This window comes from Oncorhynchus nerka, linkage group LG8 (assembly GCF_034236695.1).
Source record: "Oncorhynchus nerka isolate Pitt River linkage group LG8, Oner_Uvic_2.0, whole genome shotgun sequence".
Lineage (NCBI taxonomy): Eukaryota > Metazoa > Chordata > Actinopteri > Salmoniformes > Salmonidae > Oncorhynchus > Oncorhynchus nerka.
Window position 1 is genome coordinate 6,091,809 of NC_088403.1, and position 19,625 is coordinate 6,111,433.

General features: G+C 51.8%; 1 protein-coding gene across 1 annotated transcript in view; it reads left to right on the top strand.

The window, feature by feature from the left end:
- Nucleotides 1–241: 241 nt before the first annotated feature.
- xpot (exportin, tRNA (nuclear export receptor for tRNAs)) overlaps nucleotides 242–19,625 on the top strand; it is a 61,968-nt gene continuing 42,584 nt past the window's right edge. Inside the window, 2 exon segments of the mRNA XM_065022080.1 lie at nucleotides 242–414; nucleotides 16,714–17,355. Of these exon segments, the coding sequence (XP_064878152.1) occupies nucleotides 17,266–17,355 (90 nt within the window). The 5' untranslated portion in view covers nucleotides 242–414; nucleotides 16,714–17,265.

Consider the following 19,625-nt stretch of genomic DNA (forward strand, 5'->3'; position numbering starts at 1 on the left):
AGAACCACCTCATATCGAATAAATAAGATTTATCTAATCAATCTGTCAGAATAGTCCAATATTCCCTTTCAAAACATTTATGGAATTGTTATCAGAAGAGGGATCCCCCCAAAAAACATATATCTAGCCACAGACTTGTCGTGAAGGAAATTACGTTTATTTAAAAAACGTTTTATTGAAAATAAAATAATTTGTGGGGGATAACTTCTTCCTGTGGTCATGACCCCAACGAAAATGTGACGTTTCCCGTTCCGTTGAATCGACACGCCGCAAGAAATCGACTCCTGAAATTCCTGCTCTGAACCCTTAGCCGAGCTAAACAGACTAACTAGAAGTGCTTTTTTGGGGTAATTCCTGACGATTTAGGGATGTACTGACGGACGGAGACGATGAAGATAAAAGTATAGCAATAAGGTGAGATATTATAAAATATCGGTTTACTTCTGAATTGACTTTGTTCAACGGGCCTCGGGAGTCTTTCACCGGGAGCGTTATGGTTGCTCAATGTGCGGTAAACGTGTGCTGATGATACCGGAGGAAAAACAGTCTGCCGTAGCTCTAACGTTAATTTGATGTTGTGACGTTTTGATAATACAAGTATAAAGTATAAAACCTGTATTTATCGTTGTTACCTTGTTTCATTTAAACGAAACTAGATAGATATCCAGCTAACGTTATGCGACCAAGCCAGCACAACACACACAAGGGCAACTTTTTATGAGGAGTGGCTGACCAGACGGCCAGTCGGTATTTCGGTGCCAACTGTCCAGCCGCTAGCTAGTTAACGTTAGTCAATACTAGGTAACCGGCATCTAAGTCAAAATAGTTTATTATCCCTCGCAAGGCTGCGGTCCCAGACAGCATCCCGCGTCCTCAGAGCATGTGTAGAACAGCTGGCTGGAGTGTTTACGGACGGATTCAGTCTCTCCCTACCCCACTTACTTCAAGATGTCCACCATTGTTCCTTTACCCAAGAAGGCAAAAGTACCTCAACTAAATTACCATCGCCCCACTGCACTCACTTCTGTCACCCTGAAGTGCTTTGACGCCAGTTAAGGATTATATAATCTTACCCGAAGACCTAAACCCACTAGTTAAGAATCATATCACCTTACCTGAAGCCCTAGACCCACTAGTTAAGGATCACATCACCTTACCTGAAGCCCTAGACCCACTAGTTAAGGATCACATCACCTTACCTGAAGCCCTAGACTCACTAGTTAAGGATCACATCATCTTACCCGAAGCCCTAAACCCACTAGTTAAGGATCATATCACCTTACCTGAAGCCCTAGACCCACTAGTTAAGGATCACATCACCTTACCTGAAGCCCTAGACCCACTAGTTAAGGATCACATCACCTTACCTGAAGCCCTAGACCCACTAGTTAAGGATCACCTTACCTGAAGCCCTAGACCCACTAGTTAAGGATCACCTTACCTGAAGCCCTAGACCCTCTACAATTTGTGTGCCGCCCCAACAGATGACTCAATCGCCGTCGCATGCACACTGCCCTATCCCATCTGGACAAGATGAATACCTATGTAAGAATGCTGTTCATCGACTACAGCGCAGCTTTCAACACCATAGTGCCCTCCAAGCTCATCACTGAGCTCGGGGTCCTGGTTCTGAGCCCTGCCCTATGTAACTGGGTGCTGGATTCCCTCCTGTACTGCTTGGCCGTGCACGTCTCCCACTCAATCATCAAGTTTGCTGATGACACAACAGTGGTAGTGCTGATTTACCAACAATGACAAGACAGCCTACAGGGAGGAGGGGAGGGCCCTGGCGGAGAGGTGCCAGGACAATAACCTCTTACCTCAACATAACGGAAGGAGCTGATTGTGGACTTCAGGAGACAACAGAGAGATCACACCCCCATCCACATTGATGGGCCACAGTGGAGAGGGTGAAAATGTTTCAAGTTCCTCAGCGTGCACTGACAACCTGAAATGATCCATTCACACAGACAGTGTGGTGAAGAAGGCACAACGACTGCCTCTTCAACCTCCAGGAGGCTGAAGAAATTAGGCGTGGCCCATAAGATCCTCACATTCTTCTACAGATGCGCCATTGAGAGCTTCCTGTCTGTCGGGCTGTATCACCGCCTGGTACGGCACCTGCACCGTCCTCAACCGCAGGGCTCTCCAGAAGGTGGTGTGGTCATCACCCCGGGCACACTGCCCGCCCTCCAGGACATCTACAGCAAATCCATTTTTATTTGTCACATGCACCGAATACAACAGGTGTAGTAGACCTCACAGTGAAATGCTGAATACAACAGGTGTAGTAGACCTCACAGTGAAATGCTGAATACAACAGGTGTAGTAGACCTCACAGTGAAATGCTGAATACAACAGGTGTAGTAGACCTCATCGTGAAATGTTTACTTACAAGCCCTTAAACAACAATGCAGTTAAAGAAACAGAGTTAAGATTATTTCCTAAATAAACTAAAGTATTAAATAAAATCAAAAAGTACCACAAGAAAATTACATAACAATAATGAGGCTGAAGTGACTATTCATAGATAATAAACAGTGAGTAGCAGCAGTAGTGTAAAAACAAATGGGGGTGTAAATAGTCTGATTAATTGTTCATCAGTCTTATGGCTTTGGGGGGGTAGACGCTGTTAAGGAGCCTTTTGGTCCTAGACTTGGCGCTCTGGTACTGCTTGCTGTGCGGTAGCAGAGCGAACAGTCTATGACTTGGGTGACTGGAGTCTTTGACAATTTTTGGACCTTCCTCTGACACCGCTTATTAATATAGGTCCTGGATGGCAGGAAGCTTGGCCCCAGTGATTTTACTGGGCCGTACACACTACCCTCTAGCGCTTTATGGTCAGATGCCGAGCAGTTGCCACTAGGGAGGCACGATTGTAATCGGGCGATATTAGCTAAAAATGCCAACATTAATATCGGCCAGATGTCTAGTTTAACGCCGATGTGCAAAACCGATGTCAAAGCTAACGTGCATACCTATATAAAGAAGATGCATGACATAATGACGCCAAGTAGATTTTTGCAAAATGGCATTCCTAACCTAGCCCACAATGTTGACTGCTCGATCCACACAGCAGACAAGTCCAGCAGTCATTTGAAAGAATAAGAATTTCACCGAGACAAACTCAAAAGGCGAAATCCATTAAAGCCAAGATAATGGAGTTAATTCCCCTTGACAATCAACCGTTCTCTGTCGCGGGTGATGTTGTCTTTCGCCGACTGATCGAGCACCGGTACACACTACCAAGTGTGATGTTTTTCAGGTGTTGCCTTACCGGAGTTACACAGTAATAGTGTCACTGCTATTAGCTTCACGACATACTATGAAACTCCGTTTAAGGGTCTTTGAGTGTAAAAAAAGATACAGTAGCTCTGTCAAAGCTGTACAAAGAAGTCTGCAACACCGGCCACGAACGATGTGTTTTCAATACCGCGTTGGTATTAAAGCATCATTTGTTTGACCGCAACTTCTGGGGTAGCTAGCTTTAGCTTGGTACCTAGCTAGCTTTAGCTTGGTACCTAGCTAGCTTTAGCTTGGTACCTAGCTAGCTTTAGCTTGGTACCTAGCTAGCTTTAGCTTGGTACCTAGCTAGCTTTAGCTTAGTACCTAGCTAGCTTTAGCTTAGTACCTAGCTAGCTTTAGCTTGGTGTCTAGCTAGCTTTAGCTTGGTACCTAGCTAGCTTTAGCTTAGTACCTAGCTAGCTTTAGCTTGGTACCTAGCTAGCTTTAGCTTGGTACCTAGCTAGCTTTACAGTACCTAGCTAGCTTTAGCTTAGTACCTAGCTAGCTTTAGCTTGGTACCTAGCTAGCTTTAGCTTGGTACCTAGCTAGCTTTAGCTTGGTACCTAGCTAGCTTTAGCTTGGTACCTAGCTAGCTTTAGCTTGGTACCTAGCTAGCTTTAGCTTGGTACCTAGCTAGCTTTAGCTTGGTACCTAGCTAGCTTTAGCTTGGTACCTAGCTAGCACCAATACAACCAGCCTGAAAACTATGACCAGTAGAAACTGCAGTCACTTTCATTATTCTAAGCAATGATTTAGGGATCCTTGTGAGTAAGTATTAGCTAGGTTGCCACTTGTTGTTCGCCTATTTGTTTACTCCATGTGTAACTCTGTGTTGTCTGTTCACACTGCTATGCTTTATCTTGGCCAGGTCGCAGTTGCAAATGAGAACTTGTTCTCAACTAGCCTACCTGGTTAAATAAGGTGAAATAAAATAAAAATAAAATATTGAAATTGAACTAAATAGCCAGCCAGCTACTTAACCCTGTTGCCCAAAGCTAATGTTATAAGCAGCCAGCTAGCTTCATCTGGCTAGTAAGGCTCGACAGGACCGGGTTATGTGTTGTGAAGCTAGCCACAATAAAGATCAGGCACAATAGTGGAATTTGCATTTTGCCTTCAAAATAAAAGAATGTCATTGACAGGGATGCAAATGTATACAAATAGTAGAATTATGCCATGCTTTTATTTTGAAGGCAAACCGCAAAGTCCACTAATTGTGGCTAATCTTTATTGTGGCTAGCTTCACATAGATGGGTCCGACCACCATTAACCAAATAAGAACGGTCTGTTAGTTATTTTAGATGATGACACCTAAGCTAGATAGTTAGCCAGATATATATAGCTACTGAAACAGATTGTTGTTTTTCTATGTTTGGGGGGAAGAACATTGTTTGCATCCATGAGCTAGCTAGCTTTTTTAAATGACCAGCACTGTAGGTGCGCGAGACAACTTGACCAGCATCATAGCAACGATGAATCGTTGTGATATATGAAATACGAGGGATCGTCTAATCAATGTGTAATAACTACGTAAAAAATGTATTAATGCAGTCATATTCAGGTCCTGATTGGTCAACAAGCTTAATTGACGTGTTAAATACAAACGGTGTTCCGTAGCAACGGCCCCAACGGCGTTCCGTAGCAACGGCCCCAACGGCGTTCCGTAGCAACGGCCCCAACGGTGTTCCGTAGCAACGGCCCGGCCCCAACGGCGTTTGGCAGCAATCCTGGTTGGAAATGAAATGACTGAACAATGAAACCGCACAGCAAGTAAGTGAAAGAAATAGGTATTGATTATCCTTTCACTAGTAATGGGGACATACGTAAATGCAAACAAATTCACTTTTGGGTCAGTGTGGTGTGTGTGTGTGTGTGTGTAACCTTTCTTTAACTAGCAAGTCAGTTAAGAACGCATTCTTATTTACAATGACTGCCTACCTCAGCCAAACCCAGACGACGCTGGGCTAATTGTGAGCCGCACTATGGTCACGGCCGGATGTGGTACAGCCTGGATTTGAACCAGGGACTGTAGTGACTGCTTTTGCTCTGAGATGCAGTGCCTTAGACCTCTGCATCCGCGTGTGTTAACTATTTAACTATAAGGCTTAAAAGGCCGCCAACATTTTTAGTATCTGTCTAATTGTTTTTGTCAAGGAAAATATTGTATATCGGTATCAGCCAAGAAGATGAGAACATCCTGACCGGTTGCATCACTGCCTGGTGTGGCAACCGCTCTTTGGTTAAGGGCTTGTCAGTAAACATTTCACCTGTTTGTATTCGGCACATGTGACAAATAACATTTTGATTTGATCATCAAGCACCTCAGCCACCCGGAGCCACTGCCTGTTCTCCCCTCTACCATCTAGATCATCAAGGACCCCAGCCACCCGAGCCACTGCCTGTTCTCCCCTCTACCATCTAGATCATCAAGGACCCCAGCCACCCGAGCTACTGCCTGTTCTCCCCTCTACCATCTAGATCATCAAGGACCCCAGCCACCCCGAGCCACTGCCTGTTCTCCCCTCTACCATCTAGATCATCAAGGACCCCAGCCACCCGAGCCACTGCCTGTTCTCCCCTCTACCATCTAGAAGGTCATCAAGGACCCCAGCCACCCGAGCCACTGCCTGTTCTCCCCTCTACCATCTAGAAGGTCATCAAGGACCTCAGCCACCCGAGCCACTGCCTGTTCTCCCCTCTACCATCTAGAAGGTCATCAAGGACCCCAGCCACCCGAGCCACTGCCTGTTCTCCCCTCTACCATCTAGATCATCAAGGACCCCAGCCACCCGAGCCACTGCCTGTTCTCCCCTCTACCATCTAGATCATCAAGGACCCCAGCCACCCGGAGCCACTGCCTGTTCTCCCCTCTACCATCTAGATCATCAAGGACCCCAGCCACCCGAGCCACTGCCTGTTCTCCCCTCTACCATCTAGATCATCAAGGACCCCAGCCACCCGAGCCACTGCCTGTTCTCCCCTCTACCATCTAGAAGGTCATCAAGGACCCCAGCCACCCGGAGCCACTGCCTGTTCTCCCCTCTACCATCTAGATCATCAAGGACCCCAGCCACCCGGAGCCACTGCCTGTTCTCCCCTCTACCATCTAGATCATCAAGGACCCCAGCCACCCGAGCTACTGCCTGTTCTCCCCTCTACCATCTAGATCATCAAGGACCCCAGCCACCCGAGCTACTGCCTGTTCTCCCCTCTACCATCTAGATCATCAAGGACCTCAGCCACCCGAGCCACTGCCTGTTCTCCCCTCTACCATCTAGAAGGTCATCAAGGACCCCAGCCACCCGAGCCACTGCCTGTTCTCCCCTCTACCATCTAGATCATCAAGGACCCCAGCCACCCGAGCCACTGCCTGTTCTCCCCTCTACCATCTAGATCATCAAGGACCCCAGCCACCCGAGCCACTGCCTGTTCTCCCCTCTACCATCTAGATCATCAAGGACCCCAGCCACCCGAGCCACTGCCTGTTCTCCCCTCTACCATCTAGATCATCAAGGACCCCAGCCACCCGAGCTACTGCCTGTTCTCCCCTCTACCATCTAGAAGGTCATCAAGGACCCCAGCCACCCGGAGCCACTGCCTGTTCTCCCCTCTACCATCTAGATCATCAAGGACCCCAGCCACCCGAGCCACTGCCTGTTCTCCCCTCTACCATCTAGATCATCAAGGACCCCAGCCACCCGAGCCACTGCCTGTTCTCCCCTCTACCATCTAGATCATCAAGGACCCCAGCCACCCGAGCTACTGCCTGTTCTCCCCTCTACCATCTAGATCATCAAGGACCCCAGCCACCCGAGCTACTGCCTGTTCTCCCCTCTACCATCTAGATCATCAAGGACCCCAGCCACCCGAGCTACTGCCTGTTCTCCCCTCTACCATCTAGAAGATCATCAAGGACCCCAGCCACCCGAGCCACTGCCTGTTCTCCCCTCTACCATCTAGAAGGTCATCAAGGACCTCAGCCACCCCGAGCCACTGCCTGTTCTCCCCTCTACCATCTAGAAGGTCATCAAGGACCCCAGCCACCCGGAGCCACTGCCTGTTCTCCCCTCTACCATCTAGAAGGTCATCAAGGACCCCAGCCACCCGGAGCCACTGCCTGTTCTCCCCTCTACCATCTAGAAGGTCATCAAGGACCCCAGCCACCCGAGCCACTGCCTGTTCTCCCCTCTACCATCTAGATCATCAAGGACCCCAGCCACCCGAGCCACTGCCTGTTCTCCCCTCTACCATCTAGATCATCAAGGACCCCAGCCACCCGAGCCACTGCCTGTTCTCCCCTCTACCATCTAGAAGGTCATCAAGGACCTCAGCCACCCCGAGCCACTGCCTGTTCTCCCCTCTACCATCTAGAAGGTCATCAAGGACCCCAGCCACCCGAGCCACTGCCTGTTCTCCCCTCTACCATCTAGAAGGTCATCAAGGACCCCAGCCACCCGAGCCATTGCCTGTTCTCCCCTCTACCATCTAGAAGGTCATCAAGGACCCCAGCCACCCGAGCTACTGCCTGTTCTCCCCTCTACCATCTAGAAGGTCATCAAGGACCCCAGCCACCCGAGCCACTGCCTGTTCTCCCCTCTACCATCTAGATCATCAAGGACCTCAGCCACCCGAGCTACTGCCTGTTCTCCCCTCTACCATCTAGATCATCAAGGACCTCAGCCACCCGAGCCACTGCCTGTTCTCCCCTCTACCATCTAGATCATCAAGGACCTCAGCCACCCGGAGCCACTGCCTGTTCTCCCCTCTACCATCTAGATCATCAAGGACCCCAGCCACCCGAGCTACTGCCTGTTCTCCCCTCTACCATCTAGATCATCAAGGACCTCAGCCACCCGGAGCCACTGCCTGTTCTCCCCTCTACCATCTAGATCATCAAGGACCTCAGCCACCCGGAGCCACTGCCTGTTCTCCCCTCTACCATCTAGATCATCAAGGACCCCAGCCACCCGAGCCACTGCCTGTTCTCCCCTCTACCCTCTAGATCATCAAATACCCCAGCCACCCGAGCTACTGCCTGTTCTCCCCTCTACCATCTAGATCATCAAGGACCCCAGCCACCCGAGCTACTGCCTGTTCTCCCCTCTACCATCTAGAAGACCATCAAGGACCCCAGCCACCCGAGCCACTGCCTGTTCTCCCCTCTACCATCTAGAAGGTGGAGACAGTACATGTGCATCGAAGCTGGGACAGCTTCTATCTCCAGGCCATCAGACTGTTAGTCACCACTAGTCTCCACCCGGTACCCTGCCCTGAACTTTAGTCACTGTTACTAGCCTGCTACCACCTGGTACTCTACCCTGCTACCACCCGGTACTCTACCCTGCTACCACCCGGTACTCTACCCTGCTACCACCCGGTACTCTACCCTGCTACCACCCGGTACTCTACCATGCTACCACCCGGTACTCTAGCCCGCTACCACCCGGTACTCTACCATGCTACCACCCGGTACTCTACCCTGCTACCACCCGGTACTCTACCATGCTACCACCCGGTCGACTCTAGCCCGCTACCACCCGGTCGACTCTAGCCCGCTACCACCCGGTCGACTCTAGCCCGCTACCACCCGGTCGACTCTAGCCCGCTACCACCCGGTCGACTCTAGCCCGCTACCACCCGGTACTCTAGCCCGCTACCACCCGGTACTCTGTGTAGTCCATGTGTGTAACTAGAAACATTATATTACTGTACTGTTGGAGCTAGAAACACAAACATTATATTACTGTACTGTTGGAGCTAGAAACATTATATATTACTGTACTGTTGGAACTAGAAACATTATATATTACTGTACTGTTGGAACTAGAAACATTATATATTACTGTACTGTAGGAACTAGAAACATTATATATTACTGTACTGTAGGAACTAGAAACATTATATATTACTGTACTGTTGGAACTAGAAACATTATATATTACTGTACTGTTGGAACTAGAAACATTATATATTACTGTACTGTTGGAACTAGAAACATTATATATTACTGTACTGTACTGTTGGAACTAGAAACATTATATATTACTGTACTGTTAGGAACTAGAAACATTATATATTACTGTACTGTTGGAACTAGAAACATTATATATTACTGTACTGTTGGAACTAGAAACATTATATATTACTGTACTGTTGGAACTAGAAACATTATATTACTGTACTGTAGGAACTAGAAACATTATATATTACTGTACTGTTGGAACTAGAAACATTATATATTACTGTACTGTTGGAACTAGAAACATTATATATTACTGTACTGTTGGAACTAGAAACATTATATATTACTGTACTGTTGGAACTAGAAACATTATATATTACTGTACTGTAGGAACTAGAAACATTATATATTACTGTACTGTAGGAACTAGAAACATTATATATTACTGTACTGTAGGAACTAGAAACATTATATATTACTGTACTGTTGGAACTAGAAACATTATATATTACTGTACTGTTGGAACTAGAAACATTATATATTACTGTACTGTTGGAACTAGAAACATTATATATTACTGTACTGTAGGAACTAGAAACATTATATATTACTGTACTGTAGGAACTAGAAACATTATATATTACTGTACTGTAGGAACTAGAAACATTATATTACTGTACTGTTGGAACTAGAAAGACAAACATTCGCTGCACCTGTTATGATATCTGTGTACTTAACTGATTAGAAATATTGAGTCCATGTTGCATCATGCTAGCTATGTGTTGTGTAACTGTTAGTTACTGGGTACAGCAGGGGAACTGGGGTTAGCATTATATATTACTGCAGGGGATTACTGTACTGGGTTAGAAACATTATATATTACTTACGCAGGGGAACTGGGGTTACTGCCGAAACATTATATATTACAGGGGAACTGGGGTTAGCTCCTGGGTACAGCAGGGGAACTGGGGTTAGCTCCTGGGTACAGCAGGGGAACTGGGGATAGCTCCTGGGTACAGCAGGGAAACTGGGGTTAGCTACTGGGTACAGCAGGGGAACTGGGGTTAGCTCCTGGGGAAACATTATATATTACTGTACTGTGGAACTAGTACTGTGGAGGAACTGTAGAAACATTATATATTATATACTGTAGGAACTAGAAACATTATATATTACTGCAGGGGAACTGGGGTTAGCTCCTGGGTACAGCAGGGGAACTGGGGTTAGCCGTAGTGGAGCTGGGGTTAGCCGCAGGGGAACTGGGGTTAGCCGCTGTGGAACTGGGGTTAGCCGCAGGGGAACTGGGGTTAGCCGTAGGGGAGCTGGGGTTAGCCGCAGGGGAACTGGGGTTAGCTCCTGAGTACAGCAGGGGAACTGGGGTTAGCCGCAGGGGAACTGGGGTTAGCCGCAGGGGAACTGGGGTTAGCCGCAGGGGAACTGGGGTTAGCCGCAGGGGAACTGGGGTTAGCCGCTGTGGAGCTGGGGTTAGCCGCTGTGGAGCTGAGGTTAGCCGCTGTGGAGCTGAGGTTAGCCGCTGTGGAGCTGAGGTTAGCCGCTGTGGAGCTGAGGTTAGCCGCTGTGGAGCTGAGGTTAGCCGCTGTGGAGCTGAGGTTAGCCGCTGTGGAGCTGAGGTTAGCCGCTGTGGAGCTGAGGTTAGCCGCTGTGGAGCTGAGGTTAGCCGCTGTGGAGCTGAGGTTAGCCGCTGTGGAGCTGAGGTTAGCCGCTGTGGAGCTGAGGTTAGCCGCTGTGGAGCTGAGGTTAGCCGCTGTGGAGCTGAGGTTAGCCGCTGTGGAACTGAGGTTAGCCGCTGTGGAACTGAGGTTAGCCGCTGTGGAACTGAGGTTAGCCGCTGTGGAACTGAGGTTAGCCGCTGTGGAACTGAGGTTAGCCGCTGTGGAACTGAGGTTAGCCGCTGTGGAACTGAGGTTAGCCGCTGTGGAACTGAGGTTAGCCGCTGTGGAACTGAGGTTAGCCGCTGTGGAACTGGGGTTAGCCGCTGTGGAACTGGGGTTAGCCGCTGTGGAACTGGGGTTAGCCGCTGTGGAACTGGGGTTAGCCGCAGGGGAACTGGGGTTAGCCGCTGTGGAACTGGGGTTAGCCGCTGTGGAACTGGGGTTAGCCGCTGTGGAACTGAGGTTAGCCGCTGTGGAACTGAGGTTAGCCGCTGTGGAACTGAGGTTAGCCGCTGTGGAACTGAGGTTAGCCGCTGAGTACACCAGGGGAACTGGGGTTAGCCGCAGGGGAACTGGGGTTAGCCGCTGTGGAACTGAGGTTAGCCGCTGTGGAACTGGGGTGTGGAACTGGGGTTAGCCGCTGTGGAACTGGGGTTAGCCGCTGTGGAACTGGGGTTAGCCGCTGAGCAGGGGAACTGGGGTTAGCTCCTGGGTACAGCAGGGGAACTGGGGTTAGCCGCTGAGTACACCAGGGGAACTGGGGTTAGCTCCTGGGTACAGCAGGGGAACTGGGGTTAGCCGCCGGGTACAGCAGGGGAACTGGGGTTAGCCGCCGGGTACAGCAGGGGAACTGGGGTTAGCTCCTGGGTACAGCAGGGGAACTGGGGTTAGCTGCCGGGTACAGCAGGGGAACTGGGGTTAGCTGCCGGGTACAGCAGGGGAACTGGGGTTAGCTGCCGGGTACAGCAGGGGAACTGGGGTTAGCCGCCGGGTACAGCAGGGGAACTGGGGTTAGCTCCTGGGTACAGCAGGGGAACTGGGGTTAGCTGCCGGTATTGTTCATTATGTAGAGGGGAGAGGCCAGTTACAGGGTCTGTCTGGCCCTCCCATCAACACCTACGTGTTTCTGTTGACTCAGCGTTACTCTCTTTGTGTGTGTGTGTGTGTCAAACAATATTAGCCACACACACACAATGACACTCGCAGTGCCATGCAGGTCACTACACTACAGGGGCGGCAGGGTAGCCTAGTGGTTAGAGCGTTGGACTAGTAACCGAAAGGTTGCAAGTTTGAATCCCCGGGCTGACAAGGTACAAATCTCGTTCTGCCCCTGAACAGGCAGTTAACCCACTGTTCCTAGGCCGTCATTGAAAATAAGAATTTGTTCTTAACTGACTTGCCTAGTAAAATAAAGGTAAAATAAAAAAATAAAATAAAAAACACTGCTGTGCTCGTTAGCTACTGTTGTGCAGCTGTCCTGGTATTGCTGGTCAGCTGCCACTGAGTCAATGACTCAATCACACAATGGAACTCAACAGCACCACTAGCTAAGAAGTGGAGACTAGCTCTGTGCTAAGGAGTGGAGACTGGCTCTGCTAAGGAGTGGAGACTGGCTCTATGTTAAGGAGTGGAGACTGGCTCTATGCTAAGGAGTGGAGACTGGCTCTATGTTAAGGAGTGGAGACTGGCTCTATGCTAAGGAGTGGAGACTGGCTCTATGTTAAGGAGTGGAGACTGGCTCTATGCTAAGGAGTGGAGACTAGCTCTGTGCTAAGGAGTGGAGACTGGCTCTGTGCTAAGGAGTGGAGACTGGCTCTATGTTAAGGAGTGGAGACTGGCTCTGTGCTAAGGAGTGGAGACTGGCTCTGTGCTAAGGAGTGGAGACTGGCTCTATGTTAAGGAGTGGAGACTAGCTCTGTGCTAAGGAGTGGAGACTGGCTCTATGTTAAGGAGTGGAGACTAGCTCTGTGCTAAGGAGTGGTAACTGGCTCTGTGCTAAGGAGTGGTAACTGGCTCTGTGCTAAGGAGTGGAGACTGGCTCTGTGCTAAGGAGTGGAGACTGGCTCTGTGCTAAGGAGTGGAGACTGGCTCTGTGCTAAGGAGTGGAGACTGGCTCTGTGCTAAGGAGTGGAGACTGGCTCTGTGCTAAGGAGTGGAGACTGGCTCTGTGCTAAGGAGTGGAGACTGGCTCTGTGCTGGAAGGAGTGGAGACTGGCTCTCTGTGCTAAGGAGTGGAGACTGGCTCTGTGCTAAGGAGTGGAGACTGGCTCTGTGCTAAAGGAGTGGAGACTGGCTCTGTGCTAAGGAGTGGAGACTGGCTCTGTGCTAAGGAGTGGAGACTGGCTCTGTGCTAAGGAGTGGAGACTGGCTCTGTGCTAAGGAGTGGAGACTGGCTCTGTGCTAAGGAGTGGAGACTGGCTCTGTGCTAAGGAGTGGAGACTGGCTCTGTGCTAAGGAGTGGAGACTGGCTCTGTGCTAAGGAGTGGAGACTGGCTCTGTGCTAAGGAGTGGAGACTGGCTCTGTGCTAAGGAGTGGAGACTGGCTCTGTGCTAAGGAGTGGAGACTGGCTCTGCGCTAAGGAGTGGAGACTGGCTCTGCGCTAAGGAGTGGAGACTGGCTCTGCGCTAAGGAGTGGAGACTGGCTCTGCGCTAAGGAGTGGAGACTGGCTCTGCGCTAGGAGTGGAGACTGGCTCTGCGCTAAGGAGTGGAGACTGGCTCTGCGCTAAGGAGTGGAGACTGGCTCTGCGCTAGGAGTGGAGACTGGCTCTGCGCTAAGGAGTGGAGACTGGCTCTGCGCTAAGGAGTGGAGACTGGCTCTGCGCTAGGAGGAGTGGAGACTGGCTCTGCGCTAAGGAGTGGAGACTGGCTCTGCGCTAAGGAGTGGAGACTGGCTCTGCGCTAAGGAGTGGAGACTGGCTCTGCGCTAAGGAGTGGAGACTGGCTCTGCGCTAAGTGGGAGTGGAGACTGGCTCTGCGCTAAGGAGTGGAGACTGGCTCTGCGCTAGGAGTGGAGACTGGCTCTGCGTGCTAAGGAGTGGAGACTGGTGCGCTAAGGAGTGGAGACTGGCTCTGCGCTAAGGAGTGGAGACTGGCTCTGCGCTAAGGAGTGGAGACTGGCTCTGCGCTAAGGAGTGGAGACTGGCTCTGCGCTAAGGAGTGGAGACTGGCTCTGCGCTAAGGAGTGGAGACTGGCTCTGCGCTAAGGAGTGGAGACTGGCTCTGCGCTAAGGAGTGGAGACTGGCTCTGCGCTAAGGAGTGGAGACTGGCTCTGCGCTAAGGAGTGGAGACTGGCTCTGCGCTAGGAGTGGAGACTGGCTCTGCGCTAAGGAGTGGAGACTGGCTCTGCGCTAAGGAGTGGAGACTGGCTCTGCGCTAAGGAGTGGAGACTGGCTCTGCGCTAGGAGTGGAGACTGGCTCTGTGCTAAGGAGTGGAGACTGGCTCTGCGCTAAGGAGTGGAGACTGGCTCTGTGCGCTAAGGAGTGGAGACTGGCTCTGTGCTAAGGAGTGGAGACTGGCTCTGTGCTAAGGAGTGGAGACCGGCTCTGTGCTAAGGAGTGGAGACTGGCTGGTGGATTTAATCAAGTCATCATAACTGCCGTTTGGTAAACAGGTGGATTTGAATGTATTCCATTGATTATAATGGGTTTCAAATGTGGCAGACTTCCACATCATCATCGTTCTTCCTCCTTGTGTGTTGTTGTGGTTGGTAACGTGTGTGTGTGTGTGTGTGTATCCATAAGTGTTCAGTAAATTATCTCAGGCTTTCAAATCATTATTATTAGTGATTGGGGGGATTGATAGTTACATATCAGGATATTGATTTTTGACTATCGCAATGTAATTTTGTGTTAGTTGGCTGTCATAACTTGGTCTGTCTTTTTAAATAGGTAGCCGATTTTGTTTTCAGCACTTTTTTTAGTTCCATGACTGAGCAAAATGGTTTTCTCGGGCCTCCCGAGTGGCGTGGCGGTCTAAGGTACTGCATCGCAGTGCTTGTGGCATCATTACAGACCCGGGTTTGATCCCAGGCTGTGTCACAGCCGGCCGTGACCGGGAGACCTTATGAGGCGACGCACAATTGGCCCAGCGTCGTCCGGGTTAGGGGAGGGTCTGGCCCAGCGTCGTCCGGGTTAGGGGAGGGTTTGGCCCAGCGTCATCTGGGTTAGGGGAGGGTTTGGCCCAGCGTCGTCCGGGTTAGGGGAGGGTTTGGCCCAGCGTCGTCCGGGTTAGGGGAGGGTTTGGCCCAGCGTCGTCCAGGTTTGGCCCAGCGTCGTCCGGGTTAGGGGAGGGTTTGGCCCAGCGTCGTCCGGGTTAGGGAGGGTTTGGCCCAGCGTCGTCCGGGTTAGGGGAGGGTTTGGCCCAGCGTCGTCCGGGTTAGGGAGGGTTTGGCCCAGCGTCGTCCGGGTTAGGGGAGGGTTTGGCCCAGCGTCGTCCGGGTTAGGGGAGGGTTTGGCCCAGCGTCGTCCGGGTTAGGGGAGGGTTTGGCCCAGCGTCGTCCGGGTTAGGGGAGGGTTTGGCCCAGCGTCATCCGGGTTAGGGGAGGGTTTGGCCCAGCGTCGTCCGGGTTAGGGGAGGGTTTGTCCCAGCGTCGTCCGGGTTAGGGGAGGGTTTGGCCCAGCGTCGTCCGGGTTAGGGGAGGGTTTGGCCGGCCAGGATGTCCTTGTCCCGTTCGCGCTCTAGCGACTCCTTGTGTCGGGCTGGGATATCCTTGTCCCGTTCGCGCTCTAGCGACTCCTTGTGTCGGGCCGGGATATCCTTGTCCCGTTCGCGCTCTAGCGACTCCTTGTGGCCGGCCGGGATATCCTTGTCCCGTTCGCGCTCTAGCGACTCCTTGTGTCGGGCCGGGATATCCTTGTCCCGTTCGCGCTCTAGCGACTCCTTGTGGCCGGTCGGGATATCCTTGTCCCGTTCGCGCTCTAGCGACTCCTTGTGGCCGGCCGGGATATCCTTGTCCCGTTCGCGCTCTAGACTCCTTGTGTCGGGCCGGGATATCCTTGTCCCGTTCGCGCTCTAGACTCCTTGTCCCGTTCGTGCTCTAGACTCCTTGTATCGGGCCAAGATGTCCTTGGTGCGGCTGGCAGTGTTTCCTCCGACACATTGGTGCGGCTGGCAGTGTTTCCTCCCCGACACATTGGTGCGGCTGGCAGTGTTTCCTCCCCGACACATTGGTGCGGCTGGCAGTGTTTCCTCCCCGACACATTGGTGCGGCTGGCAGTGTTTCCTCCCCGACACATTGGTGCGGCTGGCAGTGTTTCCTCCCCGACACATTGGTGCGGCTGGCAGTGTTTCCTCCCCGACACATTGGTGCGGCTGTCTTGGTGCGTCTGGCAGTGTTTCCTTCGACACATTGGTGCGGCTGGCAGTGTTTCCTCCCCGACACATTGGTGCGGCTGGCTTCTGGGTTAAGCGAGCAGTGTGTCAAGAAGCAGTGCGGCTTGGCAGGGTCGTGTTTCGAAGGACGCACGGCTCTCGACCTTCGCCTCTCCTGAGTCCGTACGGGAGTTGCAGCAATGGGACAAGACTGCACCTACCAATTTGGATATCACGAAATTGGGGAGAAAATTAGTTAAACGTTTAATTATTATTATTATTTTTACATATATGTTAGATATGTTTGGAACATCAAATTGCAATAAAATGACAGTATCGAATCACAGTTTATATATAGAATCTCAATGCATATGGAGAATCGCAATACACATCATATTGGCACCTCGTGATATCGTATTGTGAGGTCCCTGGTAATTCCCAACCCTAATTATTATTGTTGATATTTTTGTTGTGTGTAGATGTGCCTGGCCTGCCGGAGGGCAGCAACAGAAGACAGTGAAACTACAGCGGAGGGCAGCAACAGAAGACGGTGAAACCACCGTGGAGGGGAGCAGCAGAAGACTGTGAAACTACCGTGGAGGGCAGCAGCAGAAGACAGTGAAACTACCGTGGAGGGCAGCAGCAGAAGACGGTGAAGCTACCGTGGAGGGCAGCAGCAGAAGACGGTGAAGCTACCGTGGAGGGCAGCAGCAGAAGACGGTGAAGCTACCGTGGAGGGCAGCAGCAGAAGACGGTGAAACTACCGTGGAGGGCAGCAGCAGAAGACGGTGAAACTACCGTGGAGGGCAGCAGCAGAAGACGGTGAAACTACCGTGGAGGGGAGCAGCAGAAGACGGTGAAACTACCGTGGAGGGCAGCAGCAGAAGACGGTGAAGCTACCGTGGAGGGCAGCAGCAGAAGACGGTGAAGCTACCGTGGAGGGCAGCAGCAGAAGACGGTGAAACTACCGTGGAGGGCAGCAGCAGAAGACGGTGAAGCTACTGTGGAGGGCAGCAGCAGAAGACCTTCTCATGGCCTGCCAGTCTGTCTCCATCATCAACATGGACGAGCAGGCCCTGCTGGGGCTCAACCCTAACGCAGATGCCTGCTATAGGCAGAAGGTAAGTCTCATTACACTGTTTGTGTGTGTGTGTGTGTGTGTGCAGTTCATTCATGTGCTTGTAGAGGACAAATCTTGCGGGTCCAAACGCGTTGGCTCCTACAAATGATTCTCAGATCCCATGTAGACTCTCCATCCATGGGACTTGAACCAGCGCTCTGTCTCGTCAGACTCTCCATCCGTGGGACTTGAACCAGCGCTCTGTCTCGTCAGACTCTCCATCCATGGGACTTGAACCAGCGCTCTGTCTCGTCAGACTCTCCATCCGTGGGACTTGAACCAGCGCTCTGTCTCGTCAGACTCTCCACCGAGGGACTTGAACCAGCGCTCTGTCTCGTCAGACTCTCCACTGAGGGACTTGAACCAGCGCTCTGTCTCGTCAGACTCTCCATCCGTGGGACTTGAACCAGCGCTCTGTCTCGTCAGACTCTCCATCCGTGGGACTTGAACCAGCGCTCTGTCTCGTCAGACTCTCCACCGAGGGACTTGAACCAGCGCTCTGTCTCGTCAGGCTCTCCACCGAGGGACTTGAACCAGCGCTCTGTCTCGTCAGACTCTCCATCCGTGGGACTTGAACCAGCGCTCTGTCTCGTCAGACTCTCCATCCATGGGACTAAAACCAGCGCTCTGTCTCGTCAGGCTCTCCATCCGTGGGACTTGACAACCAGCGCTCTGTCTCGTCAGACTCTCCATCCATGGGACTAAAACCAGCGCTCTGTCTCGTCAGACTCTCCACCGAGGGACTTGAACCAGCGCTCTGTCTCGTCAGACTCTCCACCGAGGGACTTGAACCAGCGCTCTGTCTCGTCAGACTCTCCACCGAGGGACTTGACAACCAGCGCTCTGTCTCGTCAGACTCTCCATCCATGGGACTTGAACCAGCGCTCTGTCTCGTCAGACTCTCCACCGAGGGACTTGACAACCAGCGCTCTGTCTCGTCAGACACTCCATCCAGGGGACATGAACCAGCGCTCTGTCTCGTCAGACTCTCCACCGAGGGACTTGAACCAGCGCTCTGTCTCGTCAGACTCTCCATCCAGGGGACATGAACCAGCGCTCTGTCTCGTCAGACTCTCCATCCATGGGACTTGAACCAGCGCTCTGTCTCGTCAGACTCTCCACCGAGGGACTTGACAACCAGCGCTCTGTCTCGTCAGACTCTCCACCGAGGGACTTGAACCAGCGCTCTGTCTCGTCAGACTCTCCACCGAGGGACTAAAACCAGCGCTCTGTCTCGTCAGACACTCCATCCATGGGACTTGAACCAGCGCTCTGTCTCGTCAGACTCTCCACCGAGGGACTTGAACCAGCGCTCTGTCTCGTCAGACTCTCCACCCAGGGGACTTGAACCAGCGCTCTGTCTCGTCAGACACTCCATCCAGGGGACTTGAACCAGTGCTCTGTCTCGTCAGACTCTCCATCCAGGGGACTAAAACCAGCGCTCTGTCTCGTCAGACTCTCCACCGAGGGACTTGAACCAGCGCTCTGTCTCGTCAGACTCTCCACCGAGGGGACTAAAACCAGCGCTCTGTCTCGTCAGACTCTCCACCGAGGGACTTGAACCAGTGCTCTGTTTCGTCAGACACTCCATCCAGGGGACTTGAACCAGTGCTCTGTCTCGTCAGACTCTCCATCCAGGGGACTTGAACCAGCGCTCTGTCTCGTCAGACACTCCATCCAGGGGACTTGAACCAGTGCTCTGTCTCGTCAGACTCTCCACCGAGGGACTTGAACCAGCGCTCTGTCTCGTCAGACACTCCATCCAGGGGACTTGAACCAGCGCTCTGTCTCGTCAGACTCTCCACCGAGGGACTTGAACCAGCGCTCTGTCTCGTCAGACTCTCCATCCAGGGGACTTGAACCAGCGCTCTGTCTCGTCAGACACTCCATCCATGGGACTTGAACCAGCGCTCTGTCTCGTCAGACTCTCCATCCAGGGGACTTGAACCAGCGCTCTGTCTCGTCAGACTCTCCACCGAGGGACTTGAACCAGCGCTCTGTCTCGTCAGACTCTCCATCCAGGGGACTTGAATCAGCGCTCTGTCTCGTCAGACACTCCATCCGAGGGACTTGAACCAGCGCTCTGTCTCGTCAGACTCTCCATCCATGGGACTTGAACCAGCGCTCTGTCTCGTCAGACTCTCCACCGAGGGACTTGAACCAGCGCTCTGTCTCGTCAGACTCTCCACCCAGGGGACTTGAACCAGCGCTCTGTCTCGTCAGACTCTCCACCGAGGGACTTGAACCAGCGCTCTGTCTCGTCAGACTCTC